The sequence below is a fragment of the Schistocerca cancellata genome, chromosome 7 (assembly GCF_023864275.1).
Source record: "Schistocerca cancellata isolate TAMUIC-IGC-003103 chromosome 7, iqSchCanc2.1, whole genome shotgun sequence".
Classification (NCBI taxonomy): domain Eukaryota; kingdom Metazoa; phylum Arthropoda; class Insecta; order Orthoptera; family Acrididae; genus Schistocerca; species Schistocerca cancellata.
The window spans coordinates 232,204,780-232,229,085 of NC_064632.1; the positions used below are offsets into that span (position 1 = coordinate 232,204,780).

At 41.7% G+C, this 24,306-nt stretch overlaps 1 protein-coding gene across 1 annotated transcript in view; it reads left to right on the forward strand.

Moving 5' to 3' along the window:
• The window catches only part of LOC126092159 (nuclear transcription factor Y subunit gamma-like), a 29,346-nt gene extending 7,113 nt beyond the window's left edge, over positions 1 to 22,233 (forward strand). The window contains exons 4-8 of the mRNA XM_049907629.1: positions 8,836 to 8,973; positions 10,794 to 10,943; positions 13,124 to 13,315; positions 21,475 to 21,603; positions 21,689 to 22,233. Coding sequence (XP_049763586.1) covers positions 8,836 to 8,973; positions 10,794 to 10,943; positions 13,124 to 13,315; positions 21,475 to 21,603; positions 21,689 to 21,766 — 687 coding nt within the window. The 3' untranslated portion in view covers positions 21,767 to 22,233. The remainder of the gene's footprint in view (positions 1 to 8,835; positions 8,974 to 10,793; positions 10,944 to 13,123; positions 13,316 to 21,474; positions 21,604 to 21,688) is intronic.
• Positions 22,234 to 24,306: the final 2,073 nt, after the last annotated feature.

A 24,306-nucleotide genomic window follows, 5' to 3' on the forward strand; every position in this document is an offset into this window, starting at 1 on the left:
GTACTGGAAGACACTTGTAGGGGAAGGAATAGAAGAAAGGGTTACAGGAAAATATTGTCTAGGCCAAAGCAATAAGAGAAGAGAAAGAGTAATTGAGTTCTACTGATGTTTATAGCGAATACTCTGTTCAAGAATCACAAGAGTAGGAGATAAGCTCAGAAAAGACCCAGAGACACAGGAAGATTCCAGCTGGATTACATCATGGTCAAACACAGATTTCAAAATCAGATATTGGATTGTAAGGCATACCGAAGAGCAGATACTGATTCGGATCACAATTTAGTAATGATGAAGAGTAGACTAAAGTTTAAGAATCATCCATAAGAATCAGTGGGGTAGAAAATGGGATACTGAAGTACTTAGAAATGATAATACATGTTTGAAGTTTGCTAGGGATGTAGATACTGCAGTAATGAATACGAGAGTAGGTAGTTCAGTTGAAGAAGAGTGGACAACTATAAAAAGGGCAATCACAGATGTTGGACAGACGAACGTAGTTACAAGGAAGGTTACTGAAAAGAAGCCATGGGTAACAAAAGAAATACTTAATTGATCAATAAATTTCAATTCAGTTTATTGCTATGAATTTTCGACCTGTTACCTGGGGAAGCTCTACACAGGTCGTACATATTAATTAATCATGGTGACATACTATGTTTTATATTATGTGTGTAATGAAGAACCAATTAAAAAAAAAGGTCTTACATTAGTTACTGACAGCCTCGAAAGAACTCAAGATTTGCCGACTATGAGAGAAATTTTTGTGAATTTGTGTTTACCTATCATGAGCAATAATTGAGGACACGCTTCTTGTGACCTATGGACATTATTTTCATATTCAGAGATCCACTTTATCTTACAGAATGCAACTGAAGCAGTTGCCTTTTAGATAGCTGATGTGCTATCATATTGTCTTTGGCCAACAGCCTTGCCTCAGTGTTAACAGCAGTTCCCGTCAGATAACCGAAGTTAAGTACTATCGGGCTGGGCTAGCACTTGGATGTGTGACATCTGGTCTGCTGAGTGCTGTTGGCAAGTGGGCTGCATTCGGCCCTTGTGAGGCAAACTGAGGAGCTACTTTGAATGAGAAGAAGTGGCACTGGTTTAGCAAAGTGACATATGGCTGGGGGAGTGATGTGCTGACCACTATCTATATCCGAATCCCGCTCCAGCTACTGCCGGGTCTGGGTGCTGACGAGTCCTCTCCATTTGGCTCGGTCCTCCCACCACTTTTCTTCCTCCACTTGCTGCCAGGTCACACTTCTCCTTTCAACAGATATTCTCACTCCCATTTTCCACCGTGTTCTTGGTCGCCCTCTAGGTCGTTTCCCATCCATCTTCAGTTCTTCCATAATTTTGGGGAGTCTCTGCCCATGCATCCTCTTAACATGCCCATACCATCTTAATCTCTTTCTTTCAATTTCTTCTCTCATACTTTCTTGTTTGAGGTCCTTTCTAATCTCTACATTCCTTACTCTGTCCATTCTTGTTTTTCCCTTAACTGCTCTGAGAAATTTCATTTCCCCTGCTTGCAGTCTGCTCCAGTCCCTTTCTTTCATTGTCCATGTTTCTCCACCATAGGTGACAATAGGGAAGTAATAATTCTTATACATCAGGAGTTTTGCTCTTTCTGAAACTTCATTATTCCAAATCAGATGTTTTATTGTTTGGTAGAAATTGCCTCCCTTCTGTAACCTCCTATTAATTTCGTTAGTTATTCTTCCATCCCTAGATATTTCACTCCCTAAATGTGCTGACCACATGCCCCTCAATATCTGTATCCAGTGAAGCCTGTGGGCTGAGGATGACATGGTTGGTACTGTTAGGCCTTCGTGGCCTGCTCGGGTAGGGTCATCATATTGACTTTAGTTCACAAGTTTTGATCACTTAAAGTTGTTTGCAGATGGCTATCTAATTGTCTTTGCGCTCTCTCTCTCTCTCTCTCTGTGTGAAAAACAAGGCATATGAGAACGACATGATCAGCGGAACCTCCTCCTCCACAATCACAGACTTGTGTGTTACTATATCCCATTCGATGCAGATGTTTAGGATATGGATTGAGACTTGTTAATAGGTGCACCATACTTCGGGTAGGGGCAAGGTCATGCAGTTTTAGCCTGTTCCTGATGCTTGGGAATATTCTGTACACATACCTTGCAGTGCTCATAGTGTTCCACTCAGACTACCATTCATCTAACTTCCAGGCTTGTAAATGTCTTTTATCAGTAACATGCGTTCATGTAATCTCTTACATACGATCGTATTGCTCGTGCCTCAACCAATACAATGCTGTCCTGTAACATATCGCAATATCCATTGGGTATATCCCAAGGATCACCAATACGTCCTCTACAGGTGTAGTGCAAAAGGCACTGGTGAGCCTCAGGAGTACGCTCTGCTGAATTTGTCACAGCATTGTTTTGTAGCTGCCTAGTTTAAGGTGATGCACCCAGATGCTGGCAGTGAAGCCCACAACAATGCTGAATATAGCTTCATGATATGACTGCATCACACACAGTGGTAATTTATAGTTAGCAATGCAGCACGGGCAATCTTATGCATAATTTGGTGCCTTTATAAGTTCTACAAAATTTCTTTTCTCATCCAGAAGAACGCCTAAATATCTACAAACGCTGCTACATTTTACAGGTATTCCGCCAAACCTCAGGGAAGGATTTCTGGCGAGAGGAATTCTTCTATTCAGAAATATGTATGTGGGTTTATGAACAGCTACAGACAGTTTGTTTCTCTTGCAGCAACGCTGCATCTGAGCAAACACATCACTCGCTTTTTCCTCAAGTCTTGCCCTGGAATCTGCAGATACGACTAGAAAGATATCATCTGTGTATGTAACAACTCCTTCAGTAGAATCTTAACAGATCCAACAGGGGTTCAACACTAAGTTCCCAGAACAGCAGATCACTTATGGAGCCTTGAGGACACCCCCTTCATAACCTTTTTGATTACCTTGGTCTGACCCGCAAGCCACTGGATGCTATGCCCACTATAATAATCTACAAAGCCTGTCGTACATTTGGGGACCCAGAGATCCCGAAGGCATGCGAACATGCGGGCCACCAAAGATTGTCGAATGCGCTCGTGATTTCAGTCATGAGCATGACTACATACATAATTGTTGAACTTTCTACAATTTGAAGAGCTCTACTAATTGCACCATCTATAGACTTCCCTTTTTTGAATCTATATTGGCACTGGTTTAGACCCAAGAGCTCCCTGTGTGCCTACAACCAATCACAGATCAGACATTCCTGAACTTTGCCCAAGACCTTTAATAAGCAAATAGGTCTATAGCTTTTCAGTGATGCCAGGTCTTTATCCTTTCCCTTTTTAATCACAACTGCTCTGGCGTCTTTCCAGTTTTGACTTAGAAATAGTGACAGCAACTTCTTGAATGAACAATATCACCAACAACTGATTGTCGTATTTGTTATCTTGTTCACTTTTAAATTATGCATGTATTTTAGTATCTGTGTCCATGTTATCAGGAAGTAAGGTGGTTAGCAAATATTCTGCTGATTCCCTCCTTCCAGCTGTCGCTGAGCCATCCACTTTATGAACTGTGCAGTGACAGTAGTTCCATTAACCATTTCAGTCGGTACTTTATACAGTCTTCCCACTATGTCAAATTGCAGTTGCATTCTTAGAAATTGTTCCCAGTGTATTCTTTTAGTTTCCTGAAGCAATGTTTTCTAGTGCATCGATGAAAGAAAGAGATACAGAATTGTTCAAGGAAAACAGCAATATAAATCACTTAGGAATGAAATAAATCAGAAGTGCAGGAAGCCAAGGCTAAATGGCTACAGGAAAAATGTGAAGAAATCAAAAAAGAAATGTTTCAGGAGGACTGACTCAGCATATAGAAAAATCAGAATAACCCTCGGAGAAATTAGTAGCTGGGTGTCAAAATTGAGTGCAATGGCAGTTACACTGTCAAATGCAGTACATGAAGGTCTTTATGAGGGAGAGGACTTGTCTAATGACTTTATCGAAGAAGAAATTATAATCGATGTGAAAGACATAGGGGATCTAGTATTAATCATAATTTAAAAGAGCTCTGGAAGATTTGCGAACATATAAGGCAGAAGGGGTAGATAACATTCCATTGTAATTGCTAAATGCATTGGGGAAATGGCAACCAAAAGACTGTACATGTTGAGGTGTAGAATATATGACATTGACGATATACTGTCAAACTTTCACAAAAAAATCCACAAAATTCTGAAAATAGCAAGTGCTCATAGTTGTGAGAACTACCGCACAGTCAGCTTAACAGCTCATGCATCCAAGCTGCTGACAAGAATAATATACAGAAGGATGGAAAAGAAAATAGAGGATATGTTAGACGGCAATCAGTTTGGCTTTAGGAAATGTAAAGGCACCAGAGAGGCAATTATGATACTGTGTTTTAAAATGGAATGAGGACTGAAGAAAAATAAAAACGTGCTCATAGAATTTGTCAACCTAGAAAAAGTACCTGACAGTGTAAAATGGGGCAGTATGTTCAAAATTCTGAGAAAAAATAGGGTTAAGCTGTAGCGAAAAGTGGCTGATACACAGTTTGTACATGAGCCAGGAACAGTAAGATTGGATGACCAAAAATGAAGTGTCGGATTAAAAATGGTGTAAGACAGCAATGCAGCCTTTCGCCTGTGCTTTTCAATCTATGGGTCAAACGAGCAATGATGGAAATAAAAGAAAGGTTCAGGGATGGGATGAAAATTCAGGGTGACAGGATATCAGTGGTAAGATTGGCAGATGACACTGCTCTTTTCTGTAAAAGTGAAGAAGATTACAGGATCCATAGAATCAAATGAACAGTCTAATGAGTACAGAATCTGGGATGAGAGTAAACCAGAAAAAGATCTGTGTTAAGAAACAGCAGAAATGGGAGTAGTGAGAAACTTAACATTAAAATTGTTGATCACAAAGTAGAAGTAATTAAGGAATTCTGCTGGCTTGGAAGCAAAATAACTTAAGATGGATGAAGCAAGTATGATGTAAAAAGTAGACTAGTCGAGGCAGAGAAGGTTCATGGCCAAGGGAAGCCTGCTAGTATCAAACATAGGCCTTAATTTGAGGAAGAAATTTCTGAGAATGTATATTTGGAGCACAGCATTGTATGTAGTGGATCATGGACAGTGGGAAAGCCGGAACAGAAGAGAATTGAAGTGTTTGAGATGTAATGCTACATAAGAATGTTGAAAATTAGGTGGAGTGATAAGGTCTGAAGAGTTCTCCACAGAATCAGCGAACAAAGTGACATACGGAAAACATTGACTGAAATAAGGAACAGGATGATAGGAGGAGTGTTAAGACATTGGGAAATAACTTCCATGGTACTAGTGGGAACTGTACAAGTAGAGGGCAAAAACTGTAGGGGAAAACAGAGATTGGAAGATATCCAGAAAGTAATGAGGACATAGGGCGCGAATGCTACTCTGAGATGATGAGGCTGCTGCAGGAGAGGATTTCGGGGCAGGCTGCATCAAACCAGTTAGAAGACTGATGACTGAAATGTGGTGTCACCGCCAGACACCACACTTGCTAGGTGGTAGCTTTAAATCGGCCGCGGTCCATTAGTACATGTCGGACCCGCGTGTCACCACTGTCAGTAATTGCAGACCGAGCGCCACCACACGGCAGGTCTAGAGAGACGTACTAGCACTCGCCCCAGTTGTACGGACGACTTGCTAGCGACTACACTGACGAAGCCTTTCTCTCATTTGCCGAGAGATAGTTAGAATAGCCTTCAGCTAAGTCCATGGCTACGACATAGCAAGGCGCCATTAACCATTTCTAGAGAGAGTCTCACTTGTATCATCAAGAATGCTGTATACAAATGATGGATTAAAGTTAAGTATTCCAGCAGCTACATACTTTTCTTTATAGCATTCATTACGTATCCTGTTCCAGACCTCACGCCAGTCTGCGTTAGATTATAGTGTGCATTTCGGCCTCCTCTAACTACAAGGTGTGGGCACATCTGCCAACACATCATGAAAAACAAAAAGGAATGCTGGGAGTACTCTTGCCTCCTTCCTGGGAACATATACCTCTTCATCACTGGTGTGGACCAAGCACTGTAGTCCTCTGGGCCACCGAAGAGTAACAGCTGCACCAGGTCTCTTCCTTCTAGATTGCCTCTGTACTGACACATTGGCTGTTGCTGAATACCTTGTGACCCATTTGACACTGGTATACTATTCTTATGCAGCTGCCTCCTGGGCACAAAAAGAATGAATTGAAGAAATACCTCTCCATCACTCCTTGACATGCCAAATTCTATACTGAACCTTTACGTCACTGACTGGGAATTTCTTCAGGCTCTGACCTCATCTCACAATACTACCTTGAGCCCTGATTCAGTTCACAATCACATGCTGCAACATCTGACTATTATTCAGTGTATTTGGCTCGACAGTGTTTGTCTCTCCTTTGCAATGGTGAAATAGTATCGTGATCCCAGTCCTTAAGCCGGACAAAAACTCAACAAGCATTGAGAGCTACTGGCTGATTAACCTCACAAATGTGCTCTACAAACTGCTCGAAAGAATGGTTACCCACAGATTATGCTGGGTTCTTGAATCTCAGGGCTTCTTGACCCTCTATAATTGTGGTTTTTGGGAGGGACGATCACAAGCGAACATCTTGTTAGGTGGAAATGACTATCCAAGAGGCTTCTTATAAATGCACAACACATCATTGTTGTCTCTTTTGACCCATATAAGGCATATGACACTGCTTAGCACCATCACATTTTACTTTCCCTCCATGACGGGTTTTCAAAGCTCCCTAACAATTTTTATACAGCGATTTTTGTCCCAACAGTTGTTCTGGGCACGAGTTGGTACTTCACACAGCACTCCACAGGTCCAAGAGGATGGCATCCTGTAGGGCTCCATGCTGAGTGTCACACTCTTCCTCATCAACATCAGTAGATTAGTGACCTCTGTTAGACTAGTGGTCACCCCTGTGCTGTATGTCAGTGACTTCTGCATTTGATACACTGTAGCCGTGGCTGAATGCCAGCTCCAAGGCGCCATCTGATGGTCCTCTGCTTGGACCCTGTCCCATGGTTTCCAGTTTGCTCCAACAAAAATGCAGGTCGAGCACTCTATTTGTGTACCCAGCACTCCCACATTGTTGCACAGTCCCAGTTTTTAGGACTAGCTGCAAATCATGTTGGTATCCCAGGGAGTGAATTGGCCAACCATTTGGCTAGAGAACAATTGTTTGCCACCCTCCTCCCCATTTGCATAGACAACCCCAGGTGCAGATTTGCAGGTGCACGTAAGCCTCTGCTCAGTTAGAGATAGAGCAGCATCTGGTGGGCTACTCCCCCTCTAATAAAGTCTGCACTGTCAAGGGGATTACTGCTGCATGGCACCTTTCCTTCTGTTCCTCCCTGAAGACATCAACTGTTGTACGCCACCTTAGCGTCAGCCATACCATACTGACACACAGTTTTATTTTACGTAATAGATTACCCCCACATTGTGGTTGTGGGCCCTTACTGACATTTGCTCATCCCAGTGGAATGCTCCTCCTCCTGGCTCTCCATGCTAAGGATAGTCTTCCAATTTTTTTTCTTCTTGTGTTGGCAGGCAACTCACAAGTAACTGAACTGGTTCTCCATTTTTACTGGTTCTCCATTTTTACTGGCAGTGGTTTTTATACTCAGGTTTTACAACATTTTAAACTACCTTCAGGGCAGGGGCAGGGTAGTTACGTTTGGGAGTCTCTCCTGCCTCATGCTGGGTCAGGGAACCCTCAGCCCTTTCACCTTTGCCATCTGCATCTGTCATCCCTCCTTTCCTTCATTTTAATTGCTTTTAGGTGTTTTACATATTTTTTGCCACATCCTGTTCCCTTTTTTAGGAGTAGGACACTGTTGTGTATGCTGTGGGAGCTGCCCCCTTCGCATACAGAGCACCAGGGCACACCCATATGAACTAAGCCCTGATAGACCTCCTGTCTCTTCCAAGCAGTGTACCAATCCAATCCATAGACCTTTAATTCCTAGTATATCGTTTTTCAGCTCCGTCATCAGTATTACTTTAAATGCCTCACTTTTACCACTCCTGCGTACTTTCCTCATCTGAGCACATTCCTGGTGGACGTCACTACCTGCAAACAACCGAACGCTTGACGGGTGGACTGATGACCTCTCTTACCCCAGTCAGCTAAAAAAACCAAAAGCTGCACAAATACTCAGACAGATGTTGATAAGATTTCAAAGTGGTGCAATGATTCACAGTTTTCTAAAAGCCTCAGTTCTATGTAAAAATGGTGGCACACATCAGTTTATTGCTAGGTTATTGGGAAAACACAGTGAGTCTACCAAGAATATTGATCAAGTGTGTGGTACCAACACTAAAAAGGACTAACAATGAATATTATTTGTATATAAAGAAGGGCAGCATGACTGTGGACATGTTTGCATGACCCATGCAAGAGTATTAAAGAGATGCTGAAAAACCTGAACTAGCAGACTCTTCAGGTTTGTTGACATCTGTCCCACAAAAGTGTGCCATAAAAAGTTTCAAGAACCAGTTTTAAGCAAGTAATAAACTACAGATTCCTACTTACTGCTCCCGACAGTTGGAACAAGAAGCAGCCCAGATATGTGGTACAAGTGTAGGTGCTGCTCTGACATGCACTTTACAGTGGTTTGAAGAGTATGGCTGTAGATAATTGTAGATGTTGTGTATTCACCCTTTCGTCACTGGTTTTCAGTTCAGTCTGTAATTATTACGCAAAACATTTTTGATTCATAATAAATTATGCATCATTTTTCTTTTCTTTTTTTTGCAGAGGAATGATATTGCTATGGCTATCACAAAGTATGATCAGTTTGATTTTTTGATTGACATTGTTCCTAGAGATGAGCTAAAACCAAATAAATCTAGGGATGATGGTGGAGTTCGAACGACTTCAATGAATCCTGATCAGGTAATGGAAATATTTTTGTTTTTGTTATTACTAGTTACTACTAATCATGTGGTTGTTGTCCGATTTAGAAATAGCAATAATCGTTTGATGTGGACAGTGAAGAAAAATCTTTAGCTGGCTTGTGTTCTTACACTTGTAATCTGTAAACAATGTGAAATTTTTGTTGCAGAATAGTTTTTTTCCATCTGATGGATGACTCTTACTTTTATGGTCACTTCTTTGCTGTCTTGTTTGTATATCACATCTTTGGTTCTCTAGAGTGAAAACTCTCTTCTATATTTCACAATCTCATTTAGTTTGCTTTCATACACACATTGTTTTTAATTGGTCTCTGAATATATAACAGAGCTTCCATGAAAATGAGCTCTTCAAATGCAACCCTTATTTCACTGTTATGTCCCCAATATTTCCTTTTTGTTTTCTTTGACACTGCTTCATCCAACTAACTATGATTCTTCACCTTTCTTGTCACCATGTATTCACTGTCATAGTTCTGATTTCTTCAGCTGCTGTTACTCCATTTGTAAAGTCTTTCATCTGACATCTTCTGCAGACATTAATTTGCCAACTATTCATATCATTTGGTTGTCCTGGATAACATGAAAAGTGTTTCATTACATTATTTAGAGTTATACATCTGTGCACCAATTTAATATTATCATTTTCATGCAGATTTCTACTACTTTCTACGACATATCTTTTATTCCTATACACCCCCCACCCCCCCCCCCCCCTCCCCCAAGACCTCTCAACCTTCACTAGCCCTTGTCCTCACCTACCAGTCCTTTGCCATTCTCTACCTTCTCTCCTGTTCTGTCACCTCCCACCCAGCACAGCCTCTTGACACCACACCTAGCTGTACTGTCCTGTCCCCACCACGTCCCTGTATGTTCCCACAGGCAATGCAACATCATTCCCTACTCCTACTCTGCTACCCCTCCTTCCCACCCCATGCTACCTCCCCATCCAGTACTGCCTCCTTAACCCCCCACCACCACCGCCACCCCAGCAGACTGCTGCTCACATCAGATACAGTCACATAGTGAGGCCCAGGTGCCCAGAGACACTGGCCAGTGTATGTGAGTTATGCTTGCATGAATGTGAGCATGTTTTCTATTTTGGAAGAAGGACTTTGTCGGAAAGTTTGATATTTTTAGCAATCTTTATTCACTGTCCCAGTCTGTGATTCAGTGCCTCCTCTGTCATGAGTAGCAATCTGTCCTTTCCATATTGTCGTTATTCCATCCTGGAAGTCCGCCTGCTTAGCTGCGTGGTAACGTGCTCGCCTCCCATGCATGCTGGCCCGGGTTCAATTCCTGACCGGGTTGGAAATTTTCTCCACTCGGGGACTGGATGTCGTGTTGTCCTCATCATCATTTCATCCCCATGACCGGCACGCAATCACCCAATGTGGCTTCGAATGCAATGAGACTTCCACTCGGCGGCTGAACTTCCCCGAATAGGGCCTCCCGGCCAACGATGCCGTATACTCATTACCATTTTTTCGACCTTGGACTTTCCACAGTTTTATAATTTACGTTCCAAATTCCAGTAGAGCATTATCTTATTGACTCGCTGATACACTGAAAAACCTCTGTATGGTAGTCTTACCAAAGCTCCCACAGCCTCAGACTGTGATATATCCTAGCTAATTATTCGTCCCCATTACCAGCAGTTGCCTTCTATTGTTGACCAAGTTTCCGCAAACTGTTTTTTTTAATAATGTAGGAGCAAACTATATTTATTAATGTCCTTATTTTACACTTGCCCATTTAGTGATTACTTTGACAACATAATCCACACAGGATTTTGTTTTCCAGGTACACTACTACTTTCAACTAGCTCAGCAACATCAAGCAGCTCTCCAGCAGACAAATCAACAAACTGGATCAGCAAATCAAGCAACTATACAGATAGTACAGCCTGGACAGGTTCAGACTGTTGCTATTCCTAATGCTGCAGTTGAGCAGGTATTACTAACATTTTTGCTGTTGCTAGCAACGGAAAATAAAATTCTTTGTTTAATTCTCTTAAGTAGTTAATCAGATATTCCTCCAACTGAAACAATGTGTTTTAGGAAGTTCGTATTAATTGCTATAACTTTCGTGACTCACTTGTCCAATTCTGATGTCATCTGTTTTCCAGCTAAATGCAGTCAGGATGGAGACTTAATAAAATTCTAAATAACTGTGGCAAAGTTTCCTTGTATATATTATTAAATACTGAACCTAGAGCAGACAAAACAGTTGATGGCACCAGCAGTTCTAATCTCTCAGAGTCATCAAAAGAATTAATCTCTCTATTCTTTAACCACATTCAGTTGTCATGTTATGTATCTCCAAATATTGTTGGCCCTCACCCAATCCCCAGCAACAATTGCATTCGGTTGTTGAGGAGGTTGATCCAGTTATGTGTTTATTTCTAAGGCTGGTGTTATACTGGAGCCAAGGTAGCCCCTTAGGGCCGGCAACCCATATTACACCACAGGGGACGAGGTTGTCTATGCGCAAGGAGTACCAAAAGCACCATGGTAAACACCAGCTACTTACATACAAGATGATGGAAACAGACATTCCGAGCACTACTTCCTGCAGGGGGAGCTTGAGCCACAGCCTGCAGGAAGTATCACTATGCCAAAACCTGATTGGCTGGAGACAGCTATTTAGGGGCTAGAATCAGCCCCGAAGTTCAGTTCACACTGGATGCCAACCTCGTGTACTGCGACCGTTGAAGATTACATTTTCGTCTCTGAATTGGACTGTTACTAGTTTGTGTGTGCGTGTGTGTGTGCGTGTGCGTGTGCGCGTGCGTGTGCGCGTGTGCGTGTGCGCGTATTTATTACAACGAAGCTTTGTGGAAAATTAAAAGTGAACTTTTGTTTGCCTTAATTAGGAGACTATCACTGGCATCATTATTGTTACCTTTTGTTTGTTGTTCAGTCACAACCTTGTGAGCTTACACCAATAAAAGTTGTGTTTGTGAAAAATTGCTAATTGTCAGTCACAACAGTTGCCAACATGTGCAGATAAGTAATTGACCTTTGTTATTTATAAATATTCCTGCTGTTCCCAGCAGATCTCAATATAATTGATTCAAGCTGTTGCCAACAGGCTTTTTACTGGTAGTTAACTCGTTTGAGATTTCTTAAGCAACTATTCGTGACAGTAGTTTTTACTCACAAAATTTATGCAATTCACTTTCGCAGCCAAGAGAGGGTAATGGACTCATGGCTTTCAGACAACTCTTCAGCAGTGGTAGCTCAAATATCTGTTGTCTTCAAAACTAACTACAGTATGCCATGATGGTTCCTTTGCCAACTGAGCCAGTGCCGTGGCCGTAATAGCATCAAGATCTGTAAGATCTCCTTGAAATAAACATTGAGCTTTCCATAAACTGATAGCTAAGCTATTGCTTTCACAAACAGATGTGACTGCTAAAGGTAAAGCTGACGTCAGTCCAGATATTAGTTAAAACACCACAGTGCCTTATGAGATGTGGTCCTGTTAGAGATGGTAAGCCATTTCTTTTCCCCGACGTTTGAATTGAATTACCCAACTGGTTATAAAGGGACTTCAACTTTAACAAAGAATCAAAGTTTCATAAAATCAGACTTTTAACGAAATAAGAGACCTGGAGTCAAATATCTGTATGACACCAGTTGTGGCAGTGCCATGGTTAAGCAGGGGGTTCACGTTCAAAGCCCCCAGCAACTTAGGGAAGCCACAGAAAACTCAAATCTAGGTTTAGATAGTAATTCCACTCCTCCAAATAAAAGTTCATTGCTTTAACCAGTGCTCTGCCTAACTTTTGCCCTATCCTCATCCAATCAGAGCTTGTACTCCAACTCTTTAACAAAGTAGGACATTTAACTCAAATCAAAATAACTTCTGGTGAATACTGAAATGATTACTCTGTCAGGAAACTGACCTGTTAATTTTCCCACCCTTCTGAGGTGTTCCATCCTAAAAACCTCATTCTGGACAGGAGATAAATTTTTCAAGTGCTACCACATTAACCTGCCAAGATATTACAGAATAATTTATGAAAAATTCGATATAAAAATTCTGTTCATGAAATTCATACAACAATAAAGTAAATATTAAATATATGAGTTGGTGAAGTCCAGATGAGGAAGTATTCAATTGTACAGGTGACACAAGTTGGGACAAACTCCGCAACTACAACAACGGTGGCTGCACAGCAGCATCAGGCAGCTGCACAGCAGCCAGCACAGGTCATCCAGCTGCAGCAGGCAGGGCAGGTCGCTGCTGCACAGCCCGCAGGCGGGATACAGATAGTCCAGCAAATTGTTGCCCCCTCTGGGGACATACAGCAAGTACCGGTAATTATTTGTATGATTTGTTTTTGTTTGGCCTTGGTCTTAGTCATAGTACTAGGCCATGGTGTGTGGGTTTCACTTGTTACTATTGAGGAAATTTTTAATAGTGCTTTGTGAATTATGTTTATGATGTATTTGACATGGACATGTTCGTAGTAGTAGCATATTTTGAAAAGAGTAATATGTACATGATTGAGGCAGACTTTTTATGTAAATTTACGAGGGGCATTCAATAAGTATTGCAACATGTGTGTCTTTTTTTTTCGCATCATATGTCAGTGTAAAAAATGCTAAATTTGTAATGGGACATTGAGGAATGTTCCCCTATAGTTTCATGAAGTTCCAGTAGATGGTGGCACTATATGTAGCCTTCAAAATGGCATCTGTATCAGAGTCTTGTTTCTTTTGGGAGAAAAACATAGCATCACAGATATTCATAGGTGCTTGCAGAATGTGTACGGAGACCTGGCAGTGAACAAAATAACAGTAAGTTGTTGGGGGGGGGGGGGGGGGGGGGTCTGTCATCATTGCAACGAGGTCGCGAAAACCTGTCTGATATACCGTGTGCCAGCCGAGTGCACACGTCTGTGACTCATGCAGTGTTGGAATGTGGAAACTTTCATTCAAGGTGATTGAGGGATTGAGCAACCAAGAACCATCTGTGTTGAATTGCCTGCACATTGCTGAAACATGGCTTCATCACGTCAAACTGGAAAAAAAAGCGACACCTCTCCTCCAAAGGAAAAGTTCAAAGCTGCACCCTCAGCTGGTAATGTCATGGCGATGGTCTTAAAGGACTGTAAAGGGTTTATTGTGTTTCATGTCCTCCCTCAGGGTGCAACAATCACATCTGAAGTGTGTTCTGCTACCCTCAGGAAATGGAAGAAATGATTTCTGCAAGTTCATTGCCACAAAAATACAAATTAACTTCTCCTTCTCTGTGCCAATGCAGAGCCTCGCACATAAAGTCTGCACATCTGAGATGAGCTCACAAAATTTCATTAGATTCTTCTTCCTCATCTGGCACCTTTCGATTTCCATCTGTTTGGGCTAACAAAGGATGCACTCCACAGGAAGCAGTATGTGTACTGACCTGCATAGATTGCACAACCAAGATCTGGATGCACAGTTGTAAGGCACACCACAGAAGTCTGCAGACATTAGAACCATTGGAGACCACCACTCATGGTTGTGCACACACAGCCTCTCCTCTGTGCACGTTACCAGCCAGCTGACATCTTGCAGAGTTGGGCCCAGCCATTCTCGCCTTCAGTTAGATGTTGACGTTCTGGCTGGGCTTATCGGACTATTAGTGTAACCACTCCATAGCAACTGCCTACTTGTAACAAGTTATTTCGAGACATAATAAAGTATCATTTTCTGTGTGTTCTTGTGGTAACAATACATTGGCGATGAGTAGGGTCATATTTTCATGAGTTTTTCATTTTGTGGTTGCTTTTGCATGTTGTCATGACATGGCATCTTCAAAGGTTGGTGAACAACAAGATGACTTCATCACGATCATCTAACAGGCTTTGCTCTCCGCACCTTCATCTTCAGCTGTATTTCCTCATCTGTCCCTCCCCCTCCCTCTCCCTTGGCCCTGGCCCTCCCATTGGATGAGGCAGTGGAGGATTGGGAAGCATACGAACACTGCCTGTGGCACCAGTTCCACACTTTCCATGTTACAGAAGCGAATGTACGTCATGCACTTTTTGTGTCATGGATTTCTCATGCCATGTATCAGGTGTTGCAACAGCTGATCCCATAGCATTAACCTTCCATGTTGTCCTTTGACAATTTATGTTCGTTGTCATCTTCCTATTATCGCTGCTGCACACACATCGTGGCAGCTAGAGTTGAATTCTACCAATGCAAGAAGCAGCAGCATCAGTCGTATTGTGCCTGTGCTGTGAACCATCACGGCCGTAGTAACAAGTGCCATTTGGTCATGGCCAAGTCAAAAGAATTGTATGCAGGCATCATGGTTTGCGATGTTTTCATCCGCACTGCCCCAGATAAGTAAGTCCGGTGATATGAATCCTCCAATTGTGGAATTCATCCCTTGAAGAGGTTTCGTCATTTGCTCAGTTGTATGAGGTCTCTCACACTGCTGGTCAGCAGCTGCATGCCTGATGCAGTGTTGTAGTGATACAAGATGGCCCAGCTGTGTCCAGGAAGGACAATACTGTTGTGGTGCAAGCTGTCAATCCAATGGCTTCCACACAGCACACGAACGGCATTCTAGACAGCGCTCCCTGTTGTCATCATGTGTAGACACCAGCAAAGCAATTTCCCTGCATAATGCCCAAACAAAGATCTCAGCTCTCCGCCTCTGTCACTGTTAAATGGTTGCCTTGTGGATTTGATAAACAGCAAATCTCCTTACTTGGCCAATTCGTGGCTGAAGTGACCTATAAAACAGTGACTTGGCCTACTACCTTTATTGTTGTCCACTGTGCTAGTTTAGCAAACATTTTTGGGTTTGATATCTTTCTGCCCTTTGGCTTTCCTGTCACCAACTCCAAACGTTTGGGATCTGCCAAAGTCACCCATCAGTCATTGGAATCTCTGTGCTCAGAATTTCAGGATATCTTTGCGGAAAGTCTAGGGTGTGTCACAACATTCAAGTCCGCTTAACCTTGAAGCAGTTGGCTTCGGGATTGTGGTTCCCGTTTCCTCTAGCGAATGGGCCACACCCCTTGTCACCGTGAAAAAACCCTCACGTAAATTGCGACTCTGCGGTCACTGTGAATTCACAGTCTGTAGGTGACACACACCCTTTCCCACATCTGGATGAGCTTTTCACACACTTAGCAGAGGTCCATTCTTCTCCAAACTTGACATTTCTGACACACATCACCAATTCACCAGATACCCCTGAATGAGGAGTCCTCAAGTATATCATGGTTCGTAATATGTCTTTTGGCCTGTATCAATACCAGTTGTTGATGTTTGGGTTGATACAAGCCTCTGCAGTTTTTGAATGCTTTCTGGAACAAGTCACGTCCACTATTCTGCACTGTTTCAACTTTGTGGATGACATTGTCATTACTGGACTACTACAAGTTACCACTTGCACAATGTCAGGGCCTTTTGTCAAAAGCTCCAGGTCATGGGTCAGCATTGCAATCTGTAGAAGTCCAGATTCTTCCAACCATTTTGTGTGTGATCCATGCCATCTTGCAGCAGGGCATCCGATCCGTGGAGAGTCTCACCCTGGCACATTATGTATGTGCTGCGTCCCTCATCGTTGCAAGAACTGCAGACTTCCTGGGAAAAATTGGCTATTACTGCCAATTCATTCCTGGGCCATTCACCACTGCACATCATCTCTACTTGCTTCTCTGTAAGTGTGCTTCCTTTCTCTGGTCTCCAGTGTGTTACTAGGCCTTCACCACACTAAACGAACACCTCAGGTCGGCACTGTGTCAAGCTGCTTTCCTTCCTTCTGGGTCCCCAGTTTCTCTCCAAATACAACTATGACATTCATTTTCACCCCATTGAGTACTGTGCCCATATGGAGCCTTATCCTGGCTGCCTGTTGGCCCAACACTCAAGTTTGATTGAGAAGAGCTAGTGTATTTTCATTTGTATGTCATCTCCCACCAAGCAGTAGATGGTTCTCTGATCAATAATGCCTGAGTCACTGAGGCAACAGTGTTCAACACTGTTCTCAACCAAGTAGTCTGCCTTATCCAGCAGAGTTGGTCTTGTTGTCCTCTGGACAGAAGTGCGGACTTCTGATCCCCTTCATAACTACTTTGTCTAGTACCAACATTTCCTGTCTTTGACTAGGTCCTCTTGCTCTCCACAGACAATGCAACTCCCAGGGTGGTCATTCCCAGGAGTTTGCCATGGGAGGTCTTAGAACTGTTGCATGAGGGTTACTGGGGTGTTCCGCCCCAAAGCCTTGGCTCATAGACATAAATACTGGCCTGGCATTGGCCAGGTGCTGCAGCATTTGGTTGCTGTGTGTTCCCAGTGTGTTAGTCAGCAAGTGGATCCAAAGGCTTCATTCTCCCATAGCCTGCAGGAACCAACCCTGGGAACACATCCATGTGGATTTTGCGGGTCCATTTCTGAATGTGTTTTAGCTGATTGTCATTGACGCTTTCTCACATTTACCATACTTGGTGCAGTACTCCTCTCCTTGGCCACTATTGAAGTCACTATTCAGGCTCTTACAAAACTTTATGTGGAATGTCTCCCAATTACTCTAATTTCTGACAGTGGACCTCAGTTCCTGTCTCAGGCATTTTGTGATTTCTGTATGCAGTCAGGCATTCCCCATGTTTGCTCACCCCCAATCTAACTTGGAAGATGAGAGCATGGTTCGACCCAGATGAGAAAAAATATCTGCTAGACTTTCCTGCCAAGGAAGGAATTAGCAGTTTTTTTCTGACAGCCTACCGGATAACTACTATTGGTTCCTGTGGCCCAGCCAAGCTTCTCCACGGGTGCCAGCCAAGGACGCTGCTCCTCTCCTCTGTCCAGGATCTCGCCCACCATCATGTTCTGCTGTAGTAAGCTTTCCACCAGGGACAGTAGTCTGGCCTATCTAGCAGTATTCCAGCCTCCTCTTCTCCCTGTGTCAGCACCTCTGCCTGATGAGCCTGCGACCTCAAAGTCACTGGCAGCAGCTCCAGTGGCCTTCCAGATGGCGGACTTGCCCTTGCCAGTTCAATATATCCTGCGCTGGAGTCACCTTCACCTTCCACACCACCACCGGATGTTGCCAGGGATCCCGGCTTGGACTGCCTGTCACTGGTCCTGTCATCTCATGGTGTGACCAGAGGTGGAGGGAGTCGGGGTGCTCCTCATCTGAGTCACTTTCACCCATAATCTTTCTTCAGCTACTAGGAGTTGCTCTCACCTCCAAGGACATTGACACGTCTCCAAATTGTGGCCATCTGACCTTGCCTAGGAATCAGCGATGCTCCGCCCCCCACTCCCCGCCCCCTCACCCCCACCCCCACCCTCCACCCAAGGAAGGAGCTTTGGCTTAGTGACATGGATAGATTCCACAGGTGCTAGAACCATCAGATGTCACCACGTATGGATGCACTTGCAGCCTCCTCTCCATGCACTTGACTGGCTGGCCAACAGCTTAGAGTGTCAAGCCCTGCCAGCCTTTCCCTCAGTTAGGTGTTGACATTCTGACTAGGATTATCGGATTAGTGGTGTAGCCACTCCATGGAAAGTGTCTTCCTGTAACAAGTTATTTCCAGGCACAATAAAGTGTTGTATCTGTCATTGTTTGTATGTTGTTGTGGTTAGAATAGTACATGGCTGACGGGGAGGTTATTGATGTAGCACAGCATTGGCTCTGGCGTTGTGTGGGCGTACAGGCCCTCCCAGTAAGATGGCATAAGGGTGTCGCATTGAATGGGGATTGTGTTGAAAAAATAAGGTTTTTTAGCCAAAAGAATGGGGAATTATAATATGGCATATTGTAATCCTGAATAAAACCAACCTGATTTCAGGAAAAAAGTGTTGAATTACTTCTTGAATGCCCCTTGTCTTTTTTCCGGAGTACGCTCCTTATTAAAATGCAATCACTTTTTGTGTAATTGCTTACATAGTACATCGAATAAAAGCAGGCTTGATTGTCACTGAATCAATATCGTACAAAAGATTCTGTTTGAATGTTGGACTTCAGCCACCTTTTCCAGGATAATAAGCATTTTACTCATGTAATTATGACAAGTAGGCTACCTTTATTTTCTTTACATCTGTTGCCTTTTATTGACTATCCCAAATGTGAATTTGTTGGATATGTTACATTAGTATGTACCAGTAACTCCACCCCCAGTCGTTTAAAGAATCAAACTCCCATATATAAAACAGCTTCAAACATCTAATAAATATTTTCTATTAAGCATGTTAAAATATTTATATAGTTGAAGAAGAAAAACCATAGTTATGTTGGTTTTATTTGGTTGGGATCATTCCCCCATACACTAATAGAAAGTCAAAATTGGATGAAGATAGTCTGAGTATCTGAATGATAAAACCATTTTAAATAACCATTGTAGACTGCAGATAGTTTATACAAGATGACCTTTATTTTTTGTCATGTATTACATTACAAGACAGTTTCAACCTTTAGCCATTTTCAAATGCAGTTGTGTCAGTGATATGTGTATGTAAAGGCGATCTAATGCTATGTAGCGCACATACACACATCACGAAACAATTGCATTTGAAAATGGGCATGGGTCAAGCTGTCCAGTAATGTAATACATGGTGAAACAAAGGTCATCTTGTATAAAGAATCCGACAGTCAACAGTGATCATTTAAAATGGTTTTATCATGCAGAAATTATATTGAGGGCTGTGAGTAATTTGCGCACAGTGAGTACACTGCCTCAAGACGTATAGGCAGTTTCTGATGAACTGCTAGACTTATTGTGTTTAGTATTTAACATAAGATTACACATCTCTTAATGAGTAGACTATGACAGCATTTTAAATTTGATCAATAATTACATAAAATAGTGAAAAACCAGATTTTTTGCCCCAATCCAAGCCATTAGACGGGCAACCTGGAACTGGGACCAGTTGACAGTTTCAGCAATTTAGAAATATAGATTGAGACAGACAAATTATTGTTTACTGTCTTCAACATATTCACCCCAGTAATGCTTCAATTTGTTACTTTTGTGACAATAATATATTAGTGTGTTAGCTTGTTACAAAATTGGTAACATAAATTAAATGTCATATGTGCTTGTTTATTGTATTTCTAAAAGTTTTGAACATTACGAAGAATTATACCCCCGACTACAGCAGGTCTGCAACCGGTGCAAAGAAGCATATTTATACCAGGTGTACCGATATGAAATGAGCGTTTTTTTGTGAAAATGAAACACTAATTTTGAATTGAAAAGTAAAAACATTTTATTCAAAGTACTCACCTTTGCTTTCTATACATTTTGACCACCTTTCTGGCAATTTGTGGACACCACGCCAGTAGAAATGTTCGTCTTTTGAAGCAAACCAATCAGACACCCAATTTTCGACTTCTTCATAGGAATCGAAGTGTTCCTCAGCCAATGCATGTCCCATTGATGAAAACAAATGGTAGTCAGAAGGGGCCAAGTCTGGTGAATATGGTGGGTAGGGTAGCAGCTACCAGCCAAGTGTTTTTTATTGTATACTGAACCAGTTTTACTTTGTGTGTAGGTGCATTGTCATGTAAAAAAATTACTTTGTCATGTCTTCTGGCCCATTCTGGTCTTTTTACGATCAACGCATAGTTCAAATTGATCATTTGTTGTCTTTAGCGATTAGTATTCACAGTTCCACCACGTTTTGGAAGCTCGTGATACACCACACCTTTCTGATCCCACCAAACACAGAGCATTGTCTTCTTGCCGAATCGATTTGGTTTTGCAGTCGATGTTGATGGTTGTCCCGGATTAACCCATGATTTTTCCCATATAGGCTTCTTAAAATAAATCAGGTTTTCATTGCCAGTAACAATTCGATGCAAAATTGATTTTCTTTCATGTCTTTGAAGCAAAATTTGACAAATGGTTTTTCGGTTTTCCATCTGTCTTTCATTCAATTCATGTGGCACCTATTTTCCACACTTTTTGATCTTTCCCATAGCTTTCAAACGGTCAGAAATTGTTTGTTGTGCAACATTTAGCATTGCTGCCATTTGCTTCTGACTCAAAGTATATTGCTTGCAATTCGGCGTCTTCGAACTTTTTTGGTGGTCTTCCACGTTCTTCATTTCTTACATCAAAATCATTATTTCTGAACCGTTGGAAACCATCTTTTGCATGTTGCTTCTGATAGAGCATGATCACCATATGCCTCAACAAGCATTCGATGTGACTCTGCAGCACTTTTTTTCAAATGAAAACAAAAAATTAATGCTTTCCACACATCACTTTCTGGTACAAAATTCAACATTGTTAACACGATGAAAACATATGATGTTGTTTGTTCCATGACTTGATGTATAATAAATACCTTTGACAGATGTCATACCAACAAAACAAAAAAAAATAAGGGTCATTCACAACAAATGTTCCCTATCGACACATTTGTATCTTAATGCTCATTTCATACTGGTGCATGTAGTACTGTATATTATTTTAGTATTTATTTGTTTCCTTATCTTCATTTGTGTGTGTTCCATTTTACAGATTCAGTTAACTCCGCAACAACTACAAATGATAAGAATGCAGATGCAAGGTGGTACAAATCAGCCAATTATAATTCAGACGGCCCCACTACAGACGATACAGCAGGCAGGGCAGCCACAGATCATACAGGTTTGTTAGTGTAATTGACCAAATTTACAGTGATATAATTTGATCTTCTACATGTTTACTAAAGTGTCTTCATTAACTGTTACAGGTTGCCCCGCAATCTGGAGGGGGGACGCCTGTTTATCTGACTCAAGCAGCTGATGCTACGAATGGGGAAAATGAGTAATTAAGGGCACGCAGAATATTTTATAATGTGAATTGTCCACAGTGAAATGGACAGACTTCAAATAAACCTATCAAGTTGCTGTGAACTTTAAAATTTGTGACCACAAATGCGTGTGAATGTTGGGGACCACCAGCTACCCTCGATAGTCATTCCTGTATGCTAGCATACTGCGAACTTGGGGAAACAATATTCTCACACCCATGTTCCACTGGCTCATTCAAAGAGTTTAGTGTTATTTATATTTAAATGACGACTGTTTTCAACTTTTGACTTTTGTACAGAAAAAATGAAGTGTGTTTCATTTACAGTATGTTCTACTTAATTGTATATGCATGTGTGAGTGTGAATGTGCAATAACTGGAAATTTGTAGGTCCAGATCAATCTACATATGTAACATCCAAATGCAATAATTGTGCAGTAATTTATTTTGTGTATAGTTGTAATAAAAGTTTTCATATAACAACCATTTAGAGTTTAAGCTATGATGTGAGATAAAGATGCTAGGTGTAAGCTTCTGGGTTAAAAGAGATGATTGAGAAATGCAGTTACCACCCTGACTGATGTGTGTGTACACACACACACACACACACACACACACACACACACACACTGAAAGTTTCTACATCTGAATTTATATTTTGTAAACACCCTTACTATTGTCTATGGGCAACAGCCTTGCCACAGTGGAAACAGTAGTTCCTGTCAGATCACTGAAGGTGAGCACTGTCGGGCTTGGCTAGGACTTGCATGGGCGACCATCTGGGTTTGCCAAGCAGTGTTAATAAATGAGGTGCACTCAGCCCTCAGGGCCAATGGAGGAGATACTTTACTGAGAAGTAGCGGCTCCAGTCACGAAAACTGACAACAGCTGGGAGAGCAGTACACTGCATACAAGCCCTTTTGTATCCCCATTCAGTTATGCCTACTGGCAGTTGGTTGATACCATTGAGCCTTCCGAGGCTTATTTGGACGGAGTTAGGAGTTATTATGGTGTATGGCAGAGAGTGCATAATGTAATACTATTACAGCAGCCAGTGTGGGGAAAAAAGATATAAAAAATTCTTTTCTGATAGTGTGTTAGAAGAACCATAGTTTAATTTATCAAACAATGGAAAATCCAGGATGGAGTTAAGATAATATTGTGAAAAGATAGATAGCTGCTCACCATATAGAGGCAATGTAGAGTCACAGGCACTACAAAAAGATGTGCTAAACATGTGAGCTTTGGCTAAAAAGCCTCCTTTTAAACTAGACAACACACACAAATTTATGCAAGCACAACTCAAACACACATGACCACTGAGGCCGGACTGGGAGCTGTTGCATCTGACAGGTGAAGCAATCTGGATGGTGGGGGTAAGGAGGAGGCTAGGGCAGGGAGGTGGAAGGATAGGGTAGGGATATGAGGCAGGGACAGTAAAGTGCTGCTTGTGGGTGCAAGCAAGGATGTGATGGGGACAGGGCAGAGCAGCTAGGAGCACTAGGGAGATTGGTTGAGGGTAGGGGGGGGGGGGGGGCTCAGCATATCCTTTTATATGGTGAGTAGTAATATATCCTTTTCATAATACTGTCTTAAGTTTCATTTATCTTATTTTACTGTCAGATTAATCTTGATATGATCACAAAGAGAAGGTAGGGCTCATGCAGAAGCATATAGACAGATCTTTTCCCCTCACTCTGAGAGTGGAACAGGAAAAGAAATGGCTAACAGTGGTACAAGATACCGTCCACCATACACCTTACGATGGCTTGTAGAGTGTGGTATGTATGTAGATTTAGAAGGAAATAATATGTTGATCTACTCGTGTGATGAAGTGCATTTTCAGAATTTTAAGAGTAAGCATCATGTGATGCACAGGGCCTCTCTTCCAACATGTCACTGGAACTGCATAATCATCTCCATGAGAATGTTGTGCTAGTAAAGTGTTTTCCTTGAAAATAACTTGCATTCAATGTGTAGATGACAATCTCTATGTAACTTTGTGAATTTATTTATTTTTATTTTATTTATTATCTTTTTTTGCATATAGTCACCAACTGGTGACTTTTGCAAACGCCATAGCGTTTTTATACAATTTTTGTACAAACAGTAGGAATTTGCAATTCACATGTTCAAGAAGCCATTTACAGGTGATGCACTTGTCAATATATGATACAGTACTTCATAATGCAACATACAGTTGTTACATAGTATAGGTATTTGAATTTACAGCATGTTGTTATAAATTACAGTCACCTCAGAATAGTACATCGTATTGATAAGAAGAGTTGGGCCTACATTTAGGAATAGCTACATTTTAATATCAGTATTCATTCAGTGAGTACAAACATTTGAGAGTTAAGAATGATTTTAATTCCCTTTTGAATACTTTATCTCTGTGGCATCTTAAAGCACTTAACAGTTTGTTAAACCATATCTGGCCATTAATTCAAGTTCTGTTTCTGAAGAAGCAATCTTTTTGTCTTGTGTTATGGGTATGCACATCAGAGGACTTAGTTTCATTATTTTTATGGTCCACAAAGAATGTTATTAATTTGT